The sequence below is a fragment of the Molothrus aeneus genome, chromosome 3 (assembly GCF_037042795.1).
Source record: "Molothrus aeneus isolate 106 chromosome 3, BPBGC_Maene_1.0, whole genome shotgun sequence".
Classification (NCBI taxonomy): Eukaryota; Metazoa; Chordata; class Aves; order Passeriformes; family Icteridae; genus Molothrus; species Molothrus aeneus.
The window spans coordinates 110612792-110637475 of NC_089648.1; the positions used below are offsets into that span (position 1 = coordinate 110612792).

General features: G+C 45.4%; 1 protein-coding gene across 2 annotated transcripts in view; it reads right to left on the minus strand.

The window, feature by feature from the left end:
• The window catches only part of MSRA (methionine sulfoxide reductase A), a 237750-nt gene continuing 213066 nt past the window's right edge, over positions 1 to 24684 (minus strand). For both annotated transcript variants that reach the window (XM_066547616.1, XM_066547617.1), the window contains exon 6: positions 1 to 828. In XM_066547616.1, coding sequence (XP_066403713.1) covers positions 664 to 828 — 165 coding nt within the window. In that variant the 3' untranslated portion in view covers positions 1 to 663. The remainder of the gene's footprint in view (positions 829 to 24684) is intronic.

Here is a 24684-nt window from a genome sequence, read left to right on the forward strand (position 1 = left end):
TTGTTCTTTTCTTATTCTGCCATTTATTGCAGAGCAGGACACAAAACTGATTTCTTTTTGTGTTTATTCACTTATTGGAACTGTCAAAAAGAAGCATCACATGACAATTTTATTTTTTATGGCTAAAATAATTTCATTAAATAGGCACTACAGGTGGTACTAAATGCTGTGAAAGTGGAGTTGTGGTGGGAGAATCACTGATCTGATCAATTCATCATTCCCAAAGACATCAAATTCCAGGGCTGTGACAGGTAAGGAACCCAACCACATATCCAGAAGTCAAAGCTCTGGGAACACCAGGAAATTAATTAACCCAAGAAAATCAAAAAGTCCAAAGGCATTGGAAATGCAAAGCAGCTACGGGTGCAACCACCTCCTAATTCACCCTTTTAGCATCATTTCAAGCCAAACTTCAGCAGTTTGGAGCTCTTTCCACCTCTCCAGATGACAAGGAAACCCTGGGAGCTGCACAGAGCAAGAATGGAAGCAATTCCTGCCTCTACTTTGGCTTTTGAAAACTTATAATTATGGAAAGCCTCCCCAGCAGATTCCCAAATCTTTATCCACAGATGCTGCAGGAACATCCACCAGGGTTCCTGGTCTTTTTTTTTTTTTTTTCCCAAGCTCCCTACAATGAAGAGGAGGTGGTGGAGCAAGCACAGACTATTTCCTGATGCCCATGGGGCAGGAAACCCCCGTCCCTCCCAGGCCACAGTACCCTCCAGGGTTCTTGCTGAGGTACTGCTGGTGATATTCCTCGGCATAATAAAACTCAGGAGCCTCCCGGATCTCCGTGGTGATGGGGCCAAAGCCTTCCTCCTTCAGCACCTGTCAGGAAAGACCACGGAAAGCCATTAGTGGTTTGCTGTGAATGACCTTGGGATTCCTCCCTGAAGGAGCCACAGGCGTCTCTCAGTGCTCACATTCCCAGCTCATCCCTGAAAGCTTTTCATCCCTGCTCTTGTGGTGCTCTGCTTTGCTGTGGGCACAGAGAGGGAGGGAGCCATCGTCCCCTTTTAATGGCTCATTTGTTTAATCTGCCACGGCCACGCTTTTATTCTCTTTATTAACCCAGGCAGTGATGTGGAGCCATCAATGAAAGTGGAAAACAAAGGGAGAACACACTGGGATCCACCCTAGGAAGCTGCAGTGTCCAGGAACCTTCCCTGGAAAGTGCCTCGGCTTCAAAATCCACCCCCAATGTCCTTGTCCAAGAAGAATTTCTGGGTGAAATTTCATCCCCAAGGATGTCCTTGGGAAATCAGAGCATTTGGGCTTTTTTATTTTTTTTGTGCAGAGTCACTGCAAACTCATTCTTCAAAGAGAAAAGTTCCATATTGACCAGAAAGTTTTAAGTTTTAAGGCAAATTATGGCTCATTTTGGAAAGATTTGCCAGTACCGTGGACCAGGAGCAATAACCACTTGGCAGGAAAAGACAGAATGTGGGTGGGGATTTTAAATTAGACTTTAATTGCTTTCTGATATCCCCTAGCTGAATTTGAAACTCCTGAGAGGTTTCTGACAGAGGGAATTTCTTTTTAAGATGAATTGCTGTGACATTTTCCCCATTACATTGTCCTTTCCTAAAGAAACTGGTAAACACCAACATTTTGGAGCCAATTGTCTTCTCAGTGTGGACATAACTTGTGCTCTGAAGTCTGCGCTAAAACCTAGTAAGCACTTTTAATTAATGTCAGAATCCTGTTGCAAATTGTAGTTATAAATACTGGACATAGATAGAATTGATTGAAGGGTCAGCATTTAGGATTCCCAGAAAAATATTTGTTATCTCATCATACTATTAAATATATAAAATATAAACAAAGGGAAATCATCACATGGAATCACAAAATTGTGAATCTGCCATCAGTCATCAAGTCCATCCTCTTTCATCATGGCAGACTGAATGGTAGCAGCCTTGATCCCAAAAAACATTGGTTATGGAAGATCTTTGGAGATGGAGATCTTCATTCCAATATTTTCCATCCTTTTAGAGAGTCCCTCCTAAGCCTATCCCAGTTAAAACCAGTTCTTTCATTTAAACCCAGTATTGTGGGTTTGCTCATCCTGGAACTGGAGAGGAAATTATTCCCTTCCCCTTTCATCTGCTACATGGCTGGGGAGAGGCAAGGATGACATGCAATGGAAATACTTTACTTAAACAACAGGTGATTATTTGGGATAAAAAGTTTCCAAATTTCCCCCACCAGGATTTCCCAGATCCTGCCCCAGCACAGCCAAGCCCTGTCCACAACCTGACAGCAGCTGCTGGGCTTTGGAGAGCACTGCTCTGATTTATTCCCACAATTTCACTGTCTAAAGGACACATTCTGCTGTGTTCAGCCTTCAGTCAGGAATGAAGTGGTAAGATGGATACAAAATCCATGATTGACCAGTCTGGAGAGCCCCAAGTTCCCAAACCTGGACCAGATTTCTCAGCACAGCTTAGGAAGGTGTTGACTCATTAATTCCTTGTGTTCCCACACAAGGAATTGGGATCAGAAGCTCCATTTCACAGGAACCTGGCCTTATTTCCCCATGTAAAACCACCAACCAGCTTTTGTCCACCTTTTGGACTGGATTTATCCTAAGGGAATCAGGTTATTCACCTGTCAGACATGTGAGTAAGGAAGATAAAACATGTGAAGGTTTGCACTACAACATGTCAACAGCACCAAACACAAAGAGGTGTCAATACAGCTCCTTTCACAAAGCACTGTTTCACTTTCTAACCTTCCCAGCACAGAGAAAAAACACTTTGGAGTGATCTTCACTGCTGAAAGATGGCACAAACTCTGCCATCCTGGGCATTACTCATTTACCTGCTGCTGCAAATGCAGCCAAAATTGGCCTCTCCCCCTTCCCTGAGTCATGAGGATGCTGCTGGAGCAGGAGAGATTTTTCCACTGTGTTTTCCACAGTGTTTGTTACAGATTTTTAACCTGGGACTTTTCCATTATTGGCTTCATTTTGTCAGTTAGGGAATCCATTCTGTTCGATGTGGCACCACAAGAGGGCATAAACATCATTTATCCCTTCCCAGCCCATAAAAACCTGAATAAAGCAGAACCCAAGATGAGTCCTTATATTGCACTTTGGTGTTGTTATCAGTGGGATCCCCTGGCCCTTACACTCTGCCAAGTCCCACCTTGGATGTTTGGATTTTAAAGGGAAAATTATTTTCCTCACACTGGCGATGTTGATGTGGAGATAAAAACATCACTGGGAGACATGGGGAAGTTCAGGATGTGCTGGCTCTGGCAAGTGTAAATCAGCCCACTCTGGATTGATTTCCCGCCACTGAGGCTGATATAATTTGATGGTAATCCTGTTCTAGAAGAATTTTTAGTCCTCTCTGTTTCAAAATTCCTGGGCCATCCAATGAGACCTCTCATTACTCATGCTGCAATTAACCCTTGGGATTTTTAACTCAGCACAGGAAATTTTTAAGGAACCATTGGATCATTTTCCCCACCAATATTCCACTGCAATTCAAAGAGAATTTATTCCTTCAGAGGATTTCTGTGGCTTTTGTCATAGGAGAGATCAAAGCCCTGAAAGATCATTGACTCCAATTGTTAACCCAGCACTGCCAAGTCACTGCAACATCACAAGAGACCCTTTAACTGCTTATAATCCAGCCCAAAAATCCTGTCAGATTCCACCAGGGAGGGGCCAAACCAAACCAGATCTCAAATCTCACCCAGCTGCAGAGGGGACACTGGAACAGGAGCAAGGAATCACAGAATCATTAAGGTTGGACAAGTCCTCCAGGATCATGGAGGTGTCAAAGTCAGCACTGGGAACCTCAGCACGACAAGTTTGTCAGCCAACCTGTATTTTCAGGTTGTAAAAGATGTTTTTGATGATTTTCCTAATTATTTACAGACTGTGAAAGTTTATTTCCTGTTGTTTGCTTTAAACCTCTGCCTGACCATTGATGACCAGAGTTGTCATCACATCCTCTGTCACAAAACACTGGATCCCAGAATCCCAAGCTGGATCTCAGAATCTCAAACAGTTTGGGGTTGGAAAGGACCTTAAAGCTCATCCACTGCCACCCCCTGCCATTTGCCGGGACACCTTTCACTATCCCAGGTTGATCCAAGCCCTGTCCAACCTAACTTTGGATAATTCCAGGGATCCAGGGGCAGCCACAGCTTCTCTGGGCACCCTGTGCCAGGGCCTCCCCACTCTCATAGGGAAGAATTTCTTCCTAACATCCAATCCAAACCTACTTTCTTTCAGTTTGAAGCAATTCCCCCTTGTCCTGCCACTGCAGGCTGCTGTAAATAGCCCCTCTCTACATTTCCTTCAGGCACTGGAAGGTCCAAAACTCACCTCAAATCCTTCTCTTCCCCAGGGTGAACAACCCTAATTCTCTCAGCCTTTCCTCACAGCAGAGATACTCCATCCCTCTGATCATCCTGGTGCCTCCTAATACAATTCCTTCTCCCCTCTCTCCACAGAAATCTGGATTTTACCCCTTAATCTTGCCGATTCATGTGTTCAGCCAGACCCACAGCCTTTCACTCCCAATCCATAACCCAGGATTATGTGTTATGGATTCTCACCCTTTTCCTGCATCTCTCCAGCTCTCCTTCCCCACTGCAGTCACCGGGGTGACTGGAATTCCACTGTGCTCAAGAGCCCCAGGGATTTATTCAGCCCTGCACTTACATTTCCTCCTTCATTCCCCATCCCTCTCCCAGCAATTCTTTGCATTCCACTTGCCTTCCTGACCTCTGCTGAGCACAGAGCAGATGTTTCCAAAGCACCATCTGCAATGACGCCAGAACCTCTTTCCCGGGCTAATTTAAATCCTCTCATTGTGCCTGCACTTGACTTTTATTGAAATGGAATTTCAGCAGCTATTTTCTGTATTATTGTCGGATTCTTCTACAACTTTTTTGTAGCCGTGTCTGCTTTGGCTCACCTGGAATAACTCCAAACCCTCAGCGGGTTTTGGTGCGTCACCATCCTCTTTTTTCCAGCCCTTTTGTGAGGATATTGAACTGCACAGCTTCCCAAGACAGGTTAATCTCTCTTCACTGCAGCAACTGCACAGTCATTTGTACCTTTTATTTCCTATTTGTAACCAGTTCTTCACTCAGAAGGGCAACTTTCCTCTTATTCCACATGTGGCACCTCATTGTACATCCTTTCTCTTCAAAAAAAACCTGTATTATGTGTGCAAGACATGAGTCTCCTCATGCTAAAGTCATTATAAATTTGACAAAAAGGCTTCAAAATTGGTTTTGCTAAATGAAACCATTTAATTTTATGAGCAGAGGCATTAGTGAAGCAGGGGAGTATTAATTGGCTTCAAGCATTTTGTGGCTTTTAATAAAAATGGCATCACCCTGTGTTTGATTCAATAGACACTTTATAAACCAGCTTATACCAACATCCATCCACTTTGTCTTGTGTCCCAGTGAGTTGCATGAAGCTGCTGCATTTCTGAAACCTCCTTGAAAAATCCCTGATGTTGGAAACAGCACAGAGCATCCTGACATGTGTGACAGCTCCTGCACCATCACTCCTGATGTCAAACTCTAACAGCAATCTCACCAAATAAAATCTGCTGGGCTCTCCCTTCCACTGCAGTGTCTACTCAAAATTTCACACCAGCAGCAGCAGCAATCCTGAATTTCAGCTCTTTTTCCAAAAGTCCTAAGAATTAAAGGAGCTGCATCATGGAGAAGAACGGCAGGAATTAGTTCTGTGAACTCTTTAAGATGGGAGGCTGTGGGAATCCCAGACACTTGATCCCTGTGATATTTTTAACTGGAAAACAACTTAACTGACTTTGCCAGGCTTGTGCATTAGTTGCTGGCAGGTTTGGGGGCAGAAATCCAGCCCTACAGCCTTGCTTGATCCAGAGAAACAAAGTTTGGTCCAGAGGAATGAGCAATCACCAATGTTTATTTTCTCCTTCATTTATTTTCTCCTTCCCTTCCCTCTCCTTTCTGGCAGTTCAACCCACTCTGCTGTGTCACCAATGATATATGATCTGAAATTGTTTCCTTTGTGCTGCCTTCAGTTGGCTGGAACCGCTCAGTTTGTCACACTGGGTCCAGTCTCCTCTATGTCACTTACTGATGTTGGCTTTTCCAGATTAATTGATGCCAGCAACCTCTACAAGCGCTGGAATGGGCTGAAATCCTGATTATCTGGTAAAATCTGCATTCCCAGCCTGTAGGTGACCTGCTTTTGGAAATCATGGGTTTATGACAGGAAGAAGGACCCTGCCAAGGGAAATGTGGGAGCAGTGGCTGGTGAGTGCTGAAGTCCAGCCCCAGCTACCACAAGGACTGGGACCAGATATCCACATTCCGCTGTTTCCAGCTGGCTCTGCCCTGTGGATTCCATGGCATTGATGCATTTGATAGGTGGTGCTGGGATTGATTAGCAAATGCTTTTCCACAGGGCTGTGGAGTGCTGCATAATGAGCTAATGCTCACAGAGGCTTTGGAGAGCTGTGTAATTCCTGAGTATTGTTAATATCTTTGCAGGGAAGCTGTCTGGTCTCAGAACTCTCCTTGCAGAGTGCCTCTGGCAAATCAGGCAAGACCAAGACTGGGAATGATGGAATCATGGGGGTATAAATTCTTCATCTTTCACAGAATGGGCACATGGATCTAAGGGAAGAAATGGTGAAACCCACAGACTCTGTGCTGGGAGCGAAAAGCAGCTGCTGTGGGACTAAATCTGAAGAAAAATGTTATGGAATCATGGAATGGTTTGGTTTGGGAGAGACCTTAAAGACCTTCCAGACCATGGGCAGGGACACCTTCCACTATCCCAGGTTGATCCAAGCCTTATCCAGCCTGGCCTTGGACAATTCCAGGGACCCAGGGCAGCTTCTCTGGGCACCCTGTGCCAGGGCCTCACCACCCTCACAGCTGAGAGTTCCTTCCCAAAATCCCATCCATCCCTGCCCTCTGGCAGTAGGAAGCCATTCCCTGTGTCCTGTCCCTCCATCCCTTGTCCCCAGTCCCTCTCCAGCTCTCCTGGAGCCCCTTTAGGCCCTGGCAGGGGCTCTGAGCTCTCCCTGGATCCTTCCCTTCTCCAGGTGAGCACCCCCAGCTCTCCCAGCCTGGCTCCAGAGCAGAGGGGCTCCAGCCCTTGGAGCATCTCTGTGGGTTCCTCTGGACTCTCTCCAGGAGCTCCACATCCCTCTCATGTTGGGATCCCCAGAGCTGGACACGGAGCTTCAGGTGGGGTACACCAGAGTGGAATCAGCTCCCTTGACTTGGTCACACAGCTTCAGATGCAGCCCAGGATACATCCTGCAGGGATTACCCATTCCCTGGCCAAAGAGGAGCAGTGCTGCTTCAGGAACCTGCAGGAATTTTTCCTAGGAATGTATCCTTCCAGTGCAGCACAGAGGAAATGCAGGTGAGAAGGAAATAGGATAGAAAAAGAAGATGGTATAAAATCTAAGCTGAAGAATCCTGCTTTTCATCCATAAAACTGCAACACTGACTTTGTCCAAGCTTTTCCCTGTTGACAAATCTCCCACACAACAGAATACATCACTGAAATGGAGAAACTCATCCTGGCTGGAAACACATCTCCAGGAGCCTTAGGGAAAGCTGGGTGTGTGTATAAAGTGTATTTTGAAGATCTGCTCTCTCTGAAATGTTTCCCTCTTAACCACTTTGCTTGGAGCAGGTTGTTTGGTCACTCCTCCCTGCCAGAGGGGAAGGAATTGCTGGGCTTGGATATCCATCAGTCCTGCCAAGGTAAATCACAGTTGGATGAGAGCCTGGTATTAACACAGCCCCAAGTGGTTGTGCTCAGAGGGTCTAGGGAGGACCAGGAGTGCAGTTAGCCTGATATTTCCTCTTATTTTACCTCTGAGTGTAAAACCTGAGTGTTGCCCACAACAATGAGCTCTGCCAGCTGAAATATCACATTTATCCAGCCAGATTTCGTGGTACCTTCTCCCACAACAGGAAAAGAGGAGCTTTGAGTTTGTCCTAAATCATCTTAAATGCAACTGACAGTGAAATAAAATCTGCAATTCTATTTTTTCCTGTTGGATGCTGATCCTGTGAACGTACATAGGAAGGAAGTCGTATCCTGCTCTCCATCATATCCATCTAATTCTGGATTCAAAGCTTTTTAGCTCCAGATACTGCCTGGTTTAACAGGATCAGCTTGACCCAGAGTCTTTACAAGCTTGACCTTCAGCGTGGAGCTTCCTGAACACCCATCCTGTTTTCTCCTGAGGGAAGAGAGATGAAAGTGGGGAATGGCACGGGCGGGCATTTAGGAGGTAGAGGGAGATAACATTAGCAAAGATAAAAGACATCTTGCTCCAGTAGCATCTGGGAGCTAATTAGGTGTTGAAGGAGCCATTGAGAGAGATGGAAATTCTGTTTGTCTGGCCAATTTGAAGGCAGCCAAACAGCCTCTTACTGCACATCCTGCATGGATAATTGATGATGCCTAAGAAAACTCCTGCCCCATCCTGACTTCCAGTGATCTAAAGCTCAAATCTCTTCCGTGGCTGGAGACAGCAGAGTCTCCTCCCCTAATCACTCATCCATTACTCTCATATTCCTGAAATAACAACAGCCAGGGCCAAGGGATGGGAGAAATGACCCACACACAGAGCAACAAAGCTCAGAGCAGAACCTTCCACGCTGGAGACCACAAGTGGTTTAGCCCTGGATGACTGAGAAACCAACTCAGGTCCAAAAATACTCTAAGACCAGGCAGCCCCAGCCGCCTGTGGACAGAATAAAACCCTCCACATGTAAATACTGTGTTGACAAGACTTCCTCACCTCCATTAGCTCAGTTATCCCTGGATCACGTTTTGTTCCAAGTGCAGAGCAGCTTGTGGTGCTCCCTTGGGTGTGAGCCCTTGGCAAGGAATGTAAGGCTCTGCAATTATTTTTTATTAAGGGGAGCAGCAATGAAGAAGTAAAAGTGTTCATTTGAGATATCAAACCCAGAGGGCTCAGGTCAGCTCTGCTGTTACACTGCCATCATTTTATTTTTCTCTCTGGATTTCCATCAAGTATTTCTTCCATGATATATAAGCATGACAGTTTCTCAGGAACACATATGAGTTTTCCAGAGAAACAATTTATCTTTACCTAAACTCATCCTGAAAAAAAAAAAAAGAAATTATTTCTGTTGTGATTGGAGGGGAAAACTTCCAGACAAGAGACCATGCACAAATATTTACCACTAAAATAATAAAATTTGCTATACTGGAATACCTTGAGTATCCTTGCACTGGAAATTGTTGGGAAATCTGTCATCCCTGCTACCTATTTTGCCTCTAATAACACACTGGGATTTTCTCTTCAGCCTCCTATGACCATTGGTTTATAACCCTAAACCATTTAATCCCCCAGAAAAGCTGGGAGGGGGTTTGTATTTTGCTGACCACTCTCAGCAGAGGTGACCAACTCACCCTGAACACCCACCATGAGCCTCACCTGCTAAACTGGAAGCTGTCACCTTTATTTTCAGTCTGTATTGGCAGTTTCTTATATAAGGAAATATCTCAGAAGGATCCAGCATGGGTCTAATAGTCCCAACAATTTACAGCAAAACTATTTATGTTACACATTGAATGTTCCAGCAAAACAGAATCATAAAATCACAGAATCTTTTTGGCTGGAAAAGCCCTCTTAAGACCCTGAAGTCCAACCATCCTCAGCACTGCCAAGGCCACCACTTACATGTGGCCCATCAGATATTGCTTGTGCTCTAATGCAGCCTAAGGGGAAGGGATGATAAAGGATGGTCCTGGGAAAGGGAAAAATCAACACCACGTTTTTCTGGTTTTCTGGATATTGTCCTTTATCTTTTCCCCCCATGGAGACTCCTTCTCCAAACATCTTAAATCCCCCATGGCTGCCCTCTCCAAACATCATCAAACAGAGAGGAGATGGATCCAGCATGAGACTGATCTAAACACCACAACACTGCACATCAAATGAAACAGAAAATTGAGGTCCCTGTGCTGGATCTCAAGGATCAGTGCAGCTCTGTGAAATTTCCAACTAAAACTCCCACTCTGGTTTAAAACAGAACCCAAATTCTTCTGCCTCTGCCCAATGCGTGTTGTCAGGCAGCTGCTGCATTTCCAGCCTAGGTCTTTCTGACCTTTCTGTCCAGCTGATTTCAGTGGAATATTTGCTGGATTTTTAATCCACGTAGCAGATCAGAGAGAGGCTGAATACTTTAAAGCAATTTGGATCCTTCAGGATGACAAATTGTTTCTGTTATCGAATATATGCATAATTGCTACTAAAATTATATTTGAAATGGCTACCAGGCAATACAATTTTTAGCCCATTCCAAGGACCGAAAAGTCAAGAGAAAATGAACAGAGCACGTTTTAATCAGAAGATAAGTAGTTTTCCAGCCACTATAAATAGAAAAGGCTGGAAGAACCCATCCAACAAGCAGGAGAAAGTGCGAGGAGGGTAAAATTCCACAGTGTTTTGGCTTTGGACTTCAGAAGGTAGTGAGTATGAGATAGTGTGAAATACAAAGAAGTCTTTGTTGTTTACATCTGAAGTTTAAAAGTGGCACAGTGTGAATAAACAAAGGATGTTCCATGAAACGCTGCAGCAGGGATGCGCTCGCTCCGTTGGAGCACCGCGTAAACAGAGGCATCGCCTCCGTGCTTGAAAAAGAGAGGGAGGTAAACTTGAAAGCTTTGCCTTCCAGAAAATCTCATTTACCCGGATCCTCAGGCTTTTAAGTGGTAGGAAAAACACACACAAGCTTAATAAGACCAAGATCTGGATCATTTAGCATTTGCTTTCAGGTTGGTTAAGCTCCTTCCTAACGATAACGGTGCACGTGCTCTGCAAAACCCGAATTAGCTGTTCCTTATCTTTCCAGGGAAAATAAGTTTTGTCCTCAAGAACTGGGATAATATCAAGCAATTTCTTTTCTGGCAGGCAATAAAGAATACTGCCTTGATAGTTTCATGAGTTAACTGATTGTTTTCCAGGAGGGTGCATAGGATAATTTGTAAGGACAGAATTTAAAGATACCCAGATTCAGTTTGATATTCACTATATTTTCTGTTGAGTAGTTACTCAGCATTGAACTTGATCCATAGGATCATGGCATCATACAATGGTTTGGAGTTGAAAGGGACCTTTAAATCCATCCAGTTCCACCCCCTGCCATGGCCAGGGACACTTCCCACTATTCCAGGTTTTTCCAAGCCCCATCCAGCCTGGCCTTGGACACTTCCAGGGATCCAGGGGCAGCCACAGTTTCTCTAGGAAACCTGTGCCAGGGCCTCCCCACCCTCACAGCCAACAATTTCTTCCCAATATCCCATCCATCCCTGCCCTCTGGCAGTGGGAAGTCATTCCCTCTGTGCTGTCCCTCCATCGTTTGTCCCAAGTCCCTCTCCATCTTTCTTCCAGCCTCCCTTCAGGTATTGGGAAGCCACAATTAGGTCACCCCAAAGCTTCTCTTTTCCAGGCCAAACAATCCCAGTTCTCCCAGCCTTTCCTCACAGGAGAGATGCTCCATCCCTCTGATCAATTGGGTGGGTTCAAGTTAGTTATGGTACCTGTATATATCTTTCAATGCAAAAGTCTCCCCTTATTTGACAAATCTGGTAAAACTTGATTTTGATTCAACACATTTTCAGCTATTTCCTATGATGATAGAGGGTAACTTTTGATGAAGCTAAAAATAAAAGTGTAATGATTTCTGCCTTGTCCTGTCCCTCCCGGCCCTTGTCCCAAGTCCCTCTACAGCTCTCCTGGAGCCCCTTTAGGCTCTGGAAGGGGCTCTAAGATTTCCCAGGATCCTTCTCTACTCCAGGCTGGACACTCCCAGCTCTCCCAGCCTGTCCATGATTTAATACAATTCCCTTTCCTATACAATTGTGAAAATTGTTGCAGCAAAACCATTTTACCAGAGGAGGAGGAAAAGATGCACTTGGGTGGAACAGCAGCTGCAAACCCAGCACCGTTTCACAGCTGCCAAAAGTGCTGAGAGTTCAGCAACAAGGGTGAAAATAAAAATGCTTCATAAGGAAACAGGGTTAATCCTACAGTTTCAGCTCCTTCCCACACCATCCCTACTCCTTCTGGGCACAACAGGGAGTAACAGTGTGTACAGGGCACCTACAATCACAGAATCACAGAATGGTTTGGGTTAGAAAGCATCTTAAAGCACATCTAGTTCCAACCCCAAAACTTTCTTTTAACTGCCCCTACCTTTTATGAGCAGCAGATTTCTTTCTCAAGCTTCTTGATCAGCTCTAGTGATTTTTTTTATTAAAGGGGTGCACCTCAAGCTTCCAGAAAAGTTATCAGTGAAGGAAATCTGTAGAGCTTCTTTAGCTTTTCCACCTGCCCCAAGCTCTGCCGGCTCCCTCCTGGAAGAGTTTAGGTACAAACAATTCTGATATATTTGATTAGTGACCCTCAGCACAAACACACCCCACTGGGGCTGAGATTTGAATGAGACTTACAGTCAACAAGTTAATTTGTCAGGAAGCTTAGAAAACACAAGACCCTTTTGGACTTCAGGGTCAAATTCCACTCATTGTATAAATCACCCACCACCACTGGAATGGATTTATGCGTCTGGAAAGGAGATTTGAATTTGGCCATTAGTAAAACAAAATACCGAGCTGATTGAGGCTGGAGAGGAAGCAAAGAAAATGCAGGGAATGCACTTTACATTTCAGAGAGAACCTGGCATTTGCAGCACATCATCTTCCTGCCAGCTACAGAACAGCAGTGACTTGGCAGAGGCTCCATGGCCAGATGTCACCCTCATCTGGTTCTCTTGGCTCAGGCTGCTCCTTTGAAATGAGCAGCAAAGCAGGGCGAGGATGGCTCTGCCTGGTGCTCCCTGCACAAGGAATAGAAGGAGGAAAAGTTCCCCAGTTCCCCAAACCTGGCATTGCTCTGCACCATTTTGACAAATTCACAGCCCTCACCAGGCAGAATCTGGGAGGTGGAAGCAGAGTCAAGAACCAAGGGGATTTGTTTGACAGCTGCCTCTCGCTGGGTGATGGATACAGCACAAATCCTCTCCGGGTGCTTTCCCTGCAGCTTCAAACACTTCAGCACTCAGAGCCCTGGTGCATTTCCCAGGATAAAACCCTGCACTTGGATTTCTTTGTTTAAAGCCATTGCTGTGTCTCTATTTCACTGCACCTTCCTAACTGGTTGTTTTATTTAAAGTGAGAGATCCTTGAAATGAGACAATCCTTAAAATCCCTTCCACACATCCTACTTTGATTTCTGCATTTCTATTATATTAATTATATAATCAAGAGCAAGGAGAAAAATATCAGGGCATTCCCTACCTAAAACCTGCCTCTTTTGGAGTTAATTGCTATTTAGGCAATTAAGGATTTATGACAGATATGAAGGGACACAGCCTAACACCACATGTTCCTTCTAAAACACCTTCAGATACACCAGGAGATCTGAACTAATGGCCAAATTTTTGTGGGGTTTTGACGTGGCAGCAAAGTCCCCAAATTCCTTTCGACCCAGGGAACAAAAGAGACAGCCACAGACCATCCTGGCTAAACCCCCCACGTGAGTGACCTTCCCTCAGAAGGAGAATTCCTTTTGAAACCCAACACCTGATAACATGTGTGTGTTTGTATACACATCAATATGTGTGATAAGAAGGCTGCTCCGTGGCAGAACCTGCCAACAAACCCATTTTTTGTCACCATCTGCTAGGAAGAGAGCAAGCACCTGTTAGGAGCAGCTGCCTGAATGCAGAATGTAGGTAAGAGAGAAAAATCAGTTTCATTTTGGACTTGGCCTGCTGCAGGTAGCACATGGCTTCCACCACCAAGGATGCCAAGTGGTCCTTTTTAAGTTTGTCCTAATTAAGAGCATTATGAAACCTCCAAATTGTTCATTTATAGGCTGTTACAGCAAGTAAAAGAAGTGATGGGGGCCCCCAAAACACCTCCCCACCTCCACTGGGGTCTCTGCCCTGTCCCCTGCCTTTTTCTTCCCTTGAAGCCAACGGAGCATTTGCAGGAGCCACGTGTGGCTCGGTGCCTCTCCTGGCACAGCAGCTGCCCCAGGACATGTTGCTCTGAGGAATCCCAGCATTAGCAATACCCCTTGACTCCTTCCTTTGGAGAACAACAGCTTCCCTTTGGCTGCCTCCTTGTGTCCATCTCTGTGGGGGTCCTGGGAGGGATTTTGGAAGGATTTTGGAAGGAACCGAGGGCGCTCAGTCCAGGCGCTCGCTGTGATCAAGGCACCAGCAGCTGCCAGCCCTGCCATGCTGTCCTTTCTCCAGGGGGAGCAGTGGGGTTGCCACCACCCAGAGAACTTGGAATGGGCAGAAAAAACACATGAAAGGATTTCCCACCCTCGTCCAAGCGACAGATCCAAGTTCACAAGTCAGCATGGCCTCTCCCACAGCGCCTGACACCACGGATGGTCTCAAATCTGCTGCCCTTAATCCCCACTTATGGCATCTGTGCATCCATGGAAGGAATGAGGTCATTCAGTTTGTTCTTTCCCAACCTCCCAAGCATGGGCTGTTCCTCATTCTCTTCAGCAAGCAATGCTTTGTGTCCCATGGCTGACTGTGTGACACAGCCTGTGTGACACAGCCACAGTGACAGCACCAGCACCTGCCCATCCCTGGGTGTGAAAGGGCTTTTGGTCCTAAAAATCAGCCATCCTGCAAGGAATCTTCCTCTTCCCCTTTACCACACAGCCCTACATCTAAGAATCATTTGGGGAGGAACAATAGGACTATGAGGAGCTCCTGTCTCCATTACCAGCAACAGGAGGTCAATGGATGGGCTTGCCTTGCAGAGGGAATATTTGAAATGGGCACCAATATTTGGGAGCCCTTTCAGCTCCAAACGTGTTCCCATTTTTCTCATTTCTCTGATTCCTCATTTTATCTACCATTTCTTTTCTTCCCAACTACTTCTGTCCATCTTCTGATCTACCCTGTGTCACAATCCCTGTTATGAGGAGGATAAATATTTTTTTATAAATCATCTGTCCAACCCATTTGACCCCAGAAATTTGTATTTTTTTTTTAATGGCAGCAGAGAACTGGTGGGACTGTCACAACCTGTGAAAATCCAGAGGCTTGTGCACACAGGCAGTGCCTTAAGGAATAAGGGAGATTCCCAAAGTGCTTTTGAGGCTCCAAGCTCTGTGATGTGCTTTACAGATCAAATGCTGATCCCCAAAAAACCAACCCTGATTTCCAGGTGTGAAAACAACTGTTCAGCTGGATCAAATGCTGATCAAAAAAAAACCCCAACCCTGATTTCTGCATGGGAAAACAACTGTTCAGCTGGATCAAATGCTGATCAAAAAAAACCCCAACCCTGATTTCTGCATGGGAAAACATCCATCCAGCTTGAGAGCGAGTGCACGAGGCTGAGGAAGAAATCCCATTTCTCCTGCTTGTAAAGGAGTAAATCTGCTCTTGCTGCAGAGGAGCCCAGATAAAATCACACAAAGCCATCCCACAGAGTCCCTTCTCCCTGCAAAGCTGCACCTCCAGTCGCGTGGTTTAGCACAGATCCGCCGGTCAAGCAGGAATTCTTTTTCCTAATGCAGATTTCTCTCCGTGAGCACATCTGTAAGCTATAGATCCCTGCCTCCTGGGACAGGCCTAATGGGCTCTGCATCCACTCTGCCTCACTTCTTTGGGAAGCACTGGCTCTGCAGTGGGAGGACTGAAGAGGGGCTTGCACTGAGGGATGTTTCTTCATTCCTGAATTTAAACGTACAAACAGAGACCGTGGGCTGTTATTGCCGAGAGAAACAACAACAGAGGGCTCAAGAGCCACAAACTGGGGTGTCAGTGACACAGAAGCATCCAAGGACAGGATGGGGTAGCTAATTAATGTCACCCCTGCGCTCAAAATTGGTCATATATTTCCTTAAGAGCTTCTGCTCCCCACCAGCAAAAGGGCAGCAATGCAGGAGCACAGAGAGGGCAAGTTTCAGCCAGGAATCTCCTCCTGGTTCATATCCTGTGATTCCCTGATGGATTTGGGATGTCTGAGGAAGGCAGGGATATTGAACAGCTCAGTGCTGACTTTGCACGCAGAAGAGAAGGGGAAGAAGCTGGAGTTGAGCTCAGTTCTGGATCATGAGAGCAGAAATCAGAGGTGTCCATGCCCAGGTGGGAGTAGATCCCACCAGAAAAGCTTCCCCTCAGAAGAAACGGGATAAATCCATCCTTGAGAGCAGCCCAGTGAAGCTCTGCTACAAAGCAACCCCCTTTGGGGCACCCTGAAATATTAAAATGCTAAAATTCTCCAAAATTTTACCACCAGCACGTGCTCAGATGAAGAACCTCAAATTGACAAGAGCTCAGTCTTAAAAACAATCTGGTGAAAAATCCAAACTCTCCTGCCTTCAAAAAAAAAAATAAATCCAGCAACTGAAAGGGAAAAAGAGGAGGGAAAAAAAAAAAGAAAATAAAAAGGTTTGTTCATGCTGTTACAGTTTAGGAACTGCTGGCATCCCTGTCTCTGAGAGGAAGGGATGGGGAGCTGACTGCTCAGCAGCTGAGAACGTGTGTTCTGGAAGCAGCTCCCGGAGCAGATGGTGCAATGATTACTGCCAGTAAATGTTAGAGCCCTCTTTTTCCTTCCTTTTTTTTTTTTTTTCTTTTTCCTTTTTTTTTTTTTTAACTAGAATTCTGAACAACAGGGGAAAAATAATTACAAAGAATACATGAAAGCAGCTTGATTTCCTTTCTTTTTCCCCTCTCTGAGTGTGTCTTGCTCCTTCTCTAACACCTGACGCTGCAGAAGGGGATGTTCCCTGGGATTGCCGGGATGATGGAATCCACCACCAAGCACTTTGTTCTGGGGAGTTTGACACTGCTCTTGTGCTCCAAGCTGTGTTCCCTGGGAAATGAGGAGCTGCAGGATCGTGTGCTGTGTAGGGGATGCTGAAAACAGGGAAAAGGATAAGGGATGCAGCTGTGTATAATGGAGGGTGTCCCTGCCCATGGCAGGGGTTGGAATTGGTGGCCTTTGAGGTCCCTTCCAACTCAAATCATGCTGGGATGCAATGATTCCATGATTTAAATTGTCACCCTGCTGGCTTGTGGTGTGATAAACAGTCCTTGGGCCAAGAAATGGGAATTATTTTTCCCTTTTATCACCAGGGTCTGGCTCCCCGGGCCCCATCTCCCCCTCCAATATCTCTGAGCAACCCCAAAACATTTCTCCCACATTTCCTCTCTTGTTCCCCTCTCTTTGTCCCAACATTCTCTTTATTTCCCCCTTAAAATTTGATTTTTTTTTTTTTCACTTTTTTTGCCTCCTAGCAGGGCAGCTTGTCCCCCATCACTTTAAAATCACTTTAAATCCCCAGGAGACTCTGGCTCCCAAATTTTTCAAGAGCAGACATCAGCCAGGATGGGAAGGATCATCCCTGTCATCCTGGAAAACACACCGTGGTGCTGGAGCAGACACAGCCAGAGCAGAACATCACATCCTCCCCCTGCAGCATCTCTTGAGGGCTTCAGCTTTTAAATGCTGTAACATCTCTCCCAAATGTGTCATGTGTCTTGGGGTTTTTTTTTGTTTGTTTGTTTTGGTTTGGTTTTTTTGAGTTTTTTAATGTCTATAAATTAAGAAAAGCAGGGAAATTTCCACTGGGAGATCAAAAAAAAAAAAAAAAAAAAAAAGCAGGATATGCGCAAAAAAAGCCTCCTTCCTGAAATTCAGATCCCTGCTCTGCAGCAGGGAGGTACCAAGGCTCCTCGTAGACAGGCTGGGAGAAATATTTTAGAATTGAAAACAACATGTTTTTCTCCAGCTTCCTGCTCCCAACAATTTTGGCTGGAACTTTAAAAATATCAGTCTGAGGAGGCAGAAAACTGGCACAGAAAATGTCAGCCCCCCCCACCGCAAATTAATGTTTGCTGAAGTATCAATCAACTGAGGGAAGAGACTTCTGAGAGGAACTGTCAGACATCCCTAAAATGGGGAGCATCCAGCTCCACTGGCAAGACTGAGGTGCCAGAATTCCACAGTGTGATTCCAGGTCAAAGCAAATCACATTTTCAATTAGAAGGCTGAGGTTTCTTTGTGACCATACAGGAAAAGGAATGGTCAACATCTGCTAAATTATCAAATTCTTCTTACTATTAGCCATGAAATTCCTCTTTGAAGGTCAGGCATGGTTTTTTCAAGGTGAAGCCTAACAGTGTTTAAAGAATAACATTTTTTAATTTCAGTTATAATAATTTTGAGGCTTTGTTGGGATGTTTTCAATTACAATCACAGCTCTCATCCTTTGACAGCTTCCAGGGAAGAAGAAAGGGGAGTAAATGAAATGTTGCATCTTCATTCAAAGCCTGCAGCACTCACCAAACAAAACTGAAATGAAGGGTTCCAAGAAAGTCAGCACTGGACCATCCATGAATACTCCTCTCCTTGAGATGCAGCACTTGTATCAAGGACACAAACCATCAATAATGACAGCAGCAGTGTTTGTTCTGCAATTTGTGGGTATTCAGAGCCCACTCCTCAAATCCCTGCTTAAATTGTGGCAGCACAAATGGAGTTGGACAGAGCCTGGTCCTCGAGTCCTACACCATTTACTGGGTTCAAAGGCTGAGCATTTTAGCTGTGTAATAATGGGTGGTATTAGCAGGTATTGTGATGAAAATAAATGTTTCTTGAAATGAAAATACCCTCTTTCCACGGAGCATGAACCTGGCTTTCTCTTTCTTCTCTGCTGGATCAGTGGTATTTGCAGAAAAACTCTTGTGCCACTTGTGGGATAGCACTTCATGCTGAGCTATCAAGGAACAGGTCAGGCTTGGGAGTGTTTTCTTTTAATTTGTTGTTCCAGCTAACTGAGGACACCAGATTTAAGATTGGCAGTGCAAACACAGATGCTGCATGCCTGACACACCTGAGCATTTCTTGTCTGATTGATAAATTAAAATCAGTAACAGTGAGGAAATGTGCAAGGGATTTGATTTATTTTTAATATTTTTGTTGTCCTCTCCAGGCTGGATGGGGCTTTGAGCAACGTGGTCTAGTGGAGCCATGGCAGGGGTTGGAACTGATGATCCTTAATGTCCCTTTCAAACCAAAACATTCTGTGATTCTCTTTCAGAGTACATTTGCTGAAACCCCATTTTTCCGGCCCATTAAAAGCATTTGCCCCCAGCTACTGAAGGGTTTTATTTTCTTCTCTGAGCCTGGCTTGGTGAAAGGCAAATTCCCCCCATCTCTTTCTTTATAGGGTTCATAAAGAGATCTTGTGGTCAAGAACAAGGCCAAACTGCATTCCAAGACCCCTTTACAGCCCCAGAGGTGGGATATTGTCTTCGTTATTTTCCTGACTGTCTTCATATCTTGCCGGATGCTGATTTCACAGGATTACAAAGAGAGGCTTAGAGATCTCACTAAAAATATCACCAAAAAAAAATTGTCTTTGGGGAAAAACTGATTTGTGATCCTGTAAAGTCAACTGAAGATTTATGAGGCTGCAGAATGAGAGGCTGGGGCAGGTCCCTTCCCTTCCTGTCCCTCTATGTGCCTGCCTGTAAGGCAGATGTTGCAACATCTGTACTTGCAGCAGAGCTGAATTGTGTGATATGAGGGCACTGCCTGATCACATGGGAGCCATGGCATTGCCTGACCTGGTGAGGAGTCCCAGGAGATGCAGCCATGAAGACCATGGTGGGAAAACTGATAAGGAACTGGCACAGGGTGCCCAGAAAAGCTGTGGCTGCCCCTGGATCTCTGGAAGTGTCCAAGACCAGGCTGGAGCCACCTGGGATAAGTGCAAGCTGTCCCTGCCCATGGTGGGAGGGTGGGAACAAGCTGGTCTTTCAGCTCCCTTCCAACCCAAACCACTCCATGATTCTCATGCCTGCCTTCCACTTCTCTTCCCTCTGATTTTTAAACTTTCAGCAAAGCTTTGCTCCTCACCTTTACCCAACGAGTTCCTCTGAAGTGCTTTGGGAACCTGAGGCCAAAAACTGCAACACAAAACTTCAACGAATCCCATGCTGGCCTGTTGATACCGGGCCTCTTAATGAGGATAATTTATAGAATTCCACTACCATAAATGCATTCCAGCCATCCCTGCTCCCCCCACCCCAAACAAGGAATCAATTGAGGGAAAATGGCCCATGACAGGAAAGAAGGAGAGGTGGATTAAATATTTAAAGCGTTACTGTAAATGAAGATGCCGAAGCCAGGTCAGTAATGAGCTTCCCCCGAAGCCACGGGGAACTCACATTAATGCTGCACTTGACTCCTGCAGGTCTCTCCCACATGCCAGCAAAACTCTCCCAAGTTGCCAAGCAGACACATGGAACGAAGTCTTGTGTTGGGCTCTGTGTGTGTGTGCAGGATGGGGAGAGAGATTTAACCCCTTCTGTACATCCAGAGCCGTAAAATAAGACAAAAATCAGAAATTCCTCTTATTTGGTTCTGGGGTTGACTTCCAGAAATGAGATAATCAATTCCCATGAAGGCCTGTGGTTCTCCTGAAGAAGTTGAACCAAACATAGAATAAATGGATTCTGTAGGTTGAAACTCTGAAGTGTCTGCAGAGGAGAGGTGCTGGAAATAGAATCATGGAGTGGTTCTGGTGGGAAGGGACTTAAGGATCATTTAGTTCCAACTCCCCCACTGTGGTAATTAACACTCATTTTACTAGATTTTTCCAAAGAATTCATTCTATTACATGTGTAAAGTGTGTTCTGCACTTAGTATTGTCCAATCACCCTCTTGGGGCCCCTTCAGGCACTGGAAGAGCTCCAAGGTCCCCCTGGAGCCTTTTCCAGACTGGACACCCCCAGTTCTCTCAGTCATCCTACTGTCCCACAGCAGAAGCAGCTCCATTTCCAGCCTTCCCAATGGATCTTTTCCCAGTCTTTTCCCATGTCTTCCGGCCTTTCTGTTTTCCACTCCAAATACAAGTTACATTCTCTTGCCTAAACCAGAGCCCTGTGAGCTCCATTCAATGCAACCTTCTCTTTTCACACAGAACAGATATCAAAACTCTTGTTAAATTCTCTGACTTCAGACTTCCAGCAAATTTCCTGCTGACTTTCCAGCAGTTCCAACTTTCTAGCAGTTCCATGTAGACCTGGTTGTCTTTTCTTGCTTACAAGAATTTTGTGAAGGCTTTCATTATTTTGCCAGCATATTTCAAGGAATTAGTGTGGTTGATGTCTACACTGCCAGGTTCTCCTTTCCCATTAAGACAGGCACCAAATATTCCTTATTCCAGGCCCCCACTACCTCACCCATCTCCTGCAAGTTCCAGCCACTTGGAAGTGCCAACAGCTCCTTGGTCAATATGAAGAGAATTGGAAAACCATGGAAAAACAACCAAGATCGTCAAAAACAATTCTTGGTCATCAAGAGTCGAGCACTCAGAAATGGATGAAAAAGGAAGATTTAAATCCAGGGACGAAAAGCAAAATCTTCAACGATTAAAAAAAAAAAGGCTAAAAAGGCCCTTGAAAGGGTTGTGGTGCCCAGGACACTGGGGGAGTCCCCATCCTTGGGGGGATTTAAAAGCCAAGTGGATGTGGCACTTGGGGACATGGATCAGTGGTGGCCTTGGAAGCACCAGGGAATGGTTGGACTCAAAGGTCTTGGAGGGCTTTTCCAACCTCAGTGATGGGCACAGGCAGAAGAATTTCATAATCAGAACTGAAAGGGTTTAAAGCAGTCCATGGCATGTTTTTATCCCGCTAACTCCCCTTCCCATCCTTTCCCAGCACAGTTTCAAAGATGGGGGGCCAGGGATGATTCCCCAGGGCAGTTTGCATGTGGCAAACTTGTTTCCAAAAGTAGATTAAAAGTATGTGTAATTAATACCATGGATGAAAACAGGCCCTGCCCTTCAACCTTCATCCATGAAGCACCTCTTAATGAGGCAAGTGGAATCCAGGGACAGAATCATCCAAGAAATCTCTTGGACAGACACGGACATTAACCACAGCAGGCTGGCAGGCTGGGACTGTCCAGAGCATCTCCTACACGGTTTATTCACATTACAGAACTTTTACACTGCACAATTTCCGAGGCTTCTCGGAAAAGAGGCATCTCTTAATCTGTTTCATATTAATTAGCGTTGGGGCATCTCTTAATCTGTTTCATATTAATTAGCGTTGCTGTGCTGCTTTTTTTTTCTTCCACCTGTACATTATCAAGCAGCTGAAAACATTATTCCACTAATTTATCTGCTGATGACATGAGCTAGGGTGAGCAGTCTTCAGTCATTTGTCATTTGGATGGCACTTTGGCTCTGGCATTTCTACCCATCTTCTCCCACTGGATGATATTTTGCAGATAAATCTTTCAGAATTAGGTGATTTCTACCTCCATGATATCTTTAAGCCTTAGGAGCTGATCTCCACTGTGCCACTGAACCAGAACCTGCATCAGCCATCCTCAGAGTGGCAGGGTGCTGAATCTTTCCAAGATTTTGGAAAGATTTCCAGAGAAAGATTTCCAAGATTTTGGGATCAAACTGGCTGTCAAAATAAGCTTTTTTTTGGCAAGCCAGTGGGACCTATCCAAGGATCTCCCAGGATTCTGCCACCGATCCTCTTCCCCTGCTCCTTTGGCAGCAGAGCATTATGACTGGATGATCACAGAGGTCTTTTCCAGTGATTCCATGATTAAACTTCAGGACAACTCACCCCGTCCTGGTGCCTATTCATTGCTCCATCCCCATACTTTTGCTGTGTTGGGAATCCACAGCCTCAACTCCTGCACTGATGAGAAGCTCACTCAAGCTCCAATGCGAGAAAATCCCTAAATCCTCCATGGTTTCAACCTCCCAAATCATCCATTATCAGCTTTGTTGTAGTGGTTGGCACAAGGAATTAGTCCAATAGGCAATGACTGACAGTTTTCTCCTAAAAAATGGCACCATCTGGCAAAGCAGAATTGCCATTCCACGTTATCCCGGTCCTCCAAAGCATTTCTGTCCCTTGTCCAAGGCCCATGAGCAACCAGCAGATGTGGACAGGGTTGGAGAGAGAATCTGAACCACAGCTGTGGCTCAATTGGCCATGAAGACACATGGAAATGAAATAAAAAAAAATATTACAACCAAATCTTTTCTTCTCAGATAAATGAGGTTATTCCCCTCACAACGGGAATATCTGGGAGAAAAACCTCACTAGGTATTAAATGGTACTTGATCCATTTTTATGGGAAGGATTCTGTGAGATGGTTGCCCAGAATAACAAGGAACCACATTAGCTGACCCAGGGAATCCTTTCCAGACCCAAGTTTCTGTTCTCTTTAAACTAAATGAAAGGAAAATGCAGTTCTCATCTCTGAAAGGAAAATCAGTTTTCCTGGAGCCCTGACATGCAAACAGGATTTTTTTTTTTTCCCATCTGCAGCAGTTCAGACAGATTTAATGTGATTAATGCTGCTAAACTATGTCACCTATGGCATTTTTCTGCTTTCCAGTAGATGAAAAGGCTTCTGTTCAAAAAGAAAACTGCAATATGTGCCGCATGAAATGCCAGCTGGGAGTGGAGGAAGAGAGTGTAGTGATGGCAGATACTTGATTTAGCTCTGCATCAATAAAACATCCACATTTGTAAGAGAGAATGTGATGGAAAACATCTTAATTGAGTGATATTTGTACCAGGACATTGGGCCACTCACCTGGAATCACTTCCAGGATGCCCTGCTCTATTGCTTGAATTCAGACTTAAATCTCCCCCATTCAAAGCTGTCACTGAAAGCAATGTCACAAGGAATGAACTGAATGGGTCTGAGGCAAATTTCCATCTGATTTGGGTGGGAAGGAAGACCCATGAGGATTAGCCCAGCAACCAAGTTCAACAAGCTGGGGGTGTTCACCTGGAGAAGAGAAGGATCCAGGGAGACCTCAGAGCCCCTTCCAGAGCCTAAAGGGGCTCCAGGAGAGCTGGAGAGGGACTGGGGACAAGGAATGGAGGGACAGGACACAGGGAATGGCTTCCCACTGCCAGAGGGCAGGGATGGATGGGATATTGGGAAGAAATAGTTGGCTGTGAGGGTGGTGAGGCCCTGGCACAGTGTGCCCAGAGAAGCTGTGGCTGCCCCTGGATCCCTGGAATTGTCCAAGGCCAGGCTGGATGGGGCTTGGATCAACCTGGGATTGTGTGATGTTTCCCATGGCAGGGAATGGAGTGAGATGAGCTTTAAGATCCATTACAACCCAAAACATTTCATGACACTTTGACCTCTAAGGCTGCTGAGTCCAACAATTCACTGGGTAACATAAAAAATCAATATACCAGTATAACAAGCTGAGGGGCTGGTGTCCCCTGGCCAAAGGCACAAGTGCTGCTGAGCAGGGACCTGCTCAGATCTCCCCAATCTCCCCAGGTGAGTGCTGGAGCTCTTGCTGCCTTCTGGACAACTTGCCATGGGAATTGTATCAGTGGAAAACTAACCCACAATATTTTGTGCCAGTTTAGATCTCTGAAGTGGCTCAGCACACAAATCCATGTGGAAAGGAATCATGGAAGGGGGCAGCAGGAGAGAGGAGAAGCCAGGATCTCCTCTTTTCCCAGACGTGTGACTGCACCTGGATCTGATCCTCCACCTCCTCCTCCTCCTCCTCCTCCTCCTCCTGCAGCTCAGACTTTGATGCCAGAGGAGCTATTTTGGTGCAAACTGGGTGTGAAGGGAACACAAGCCAT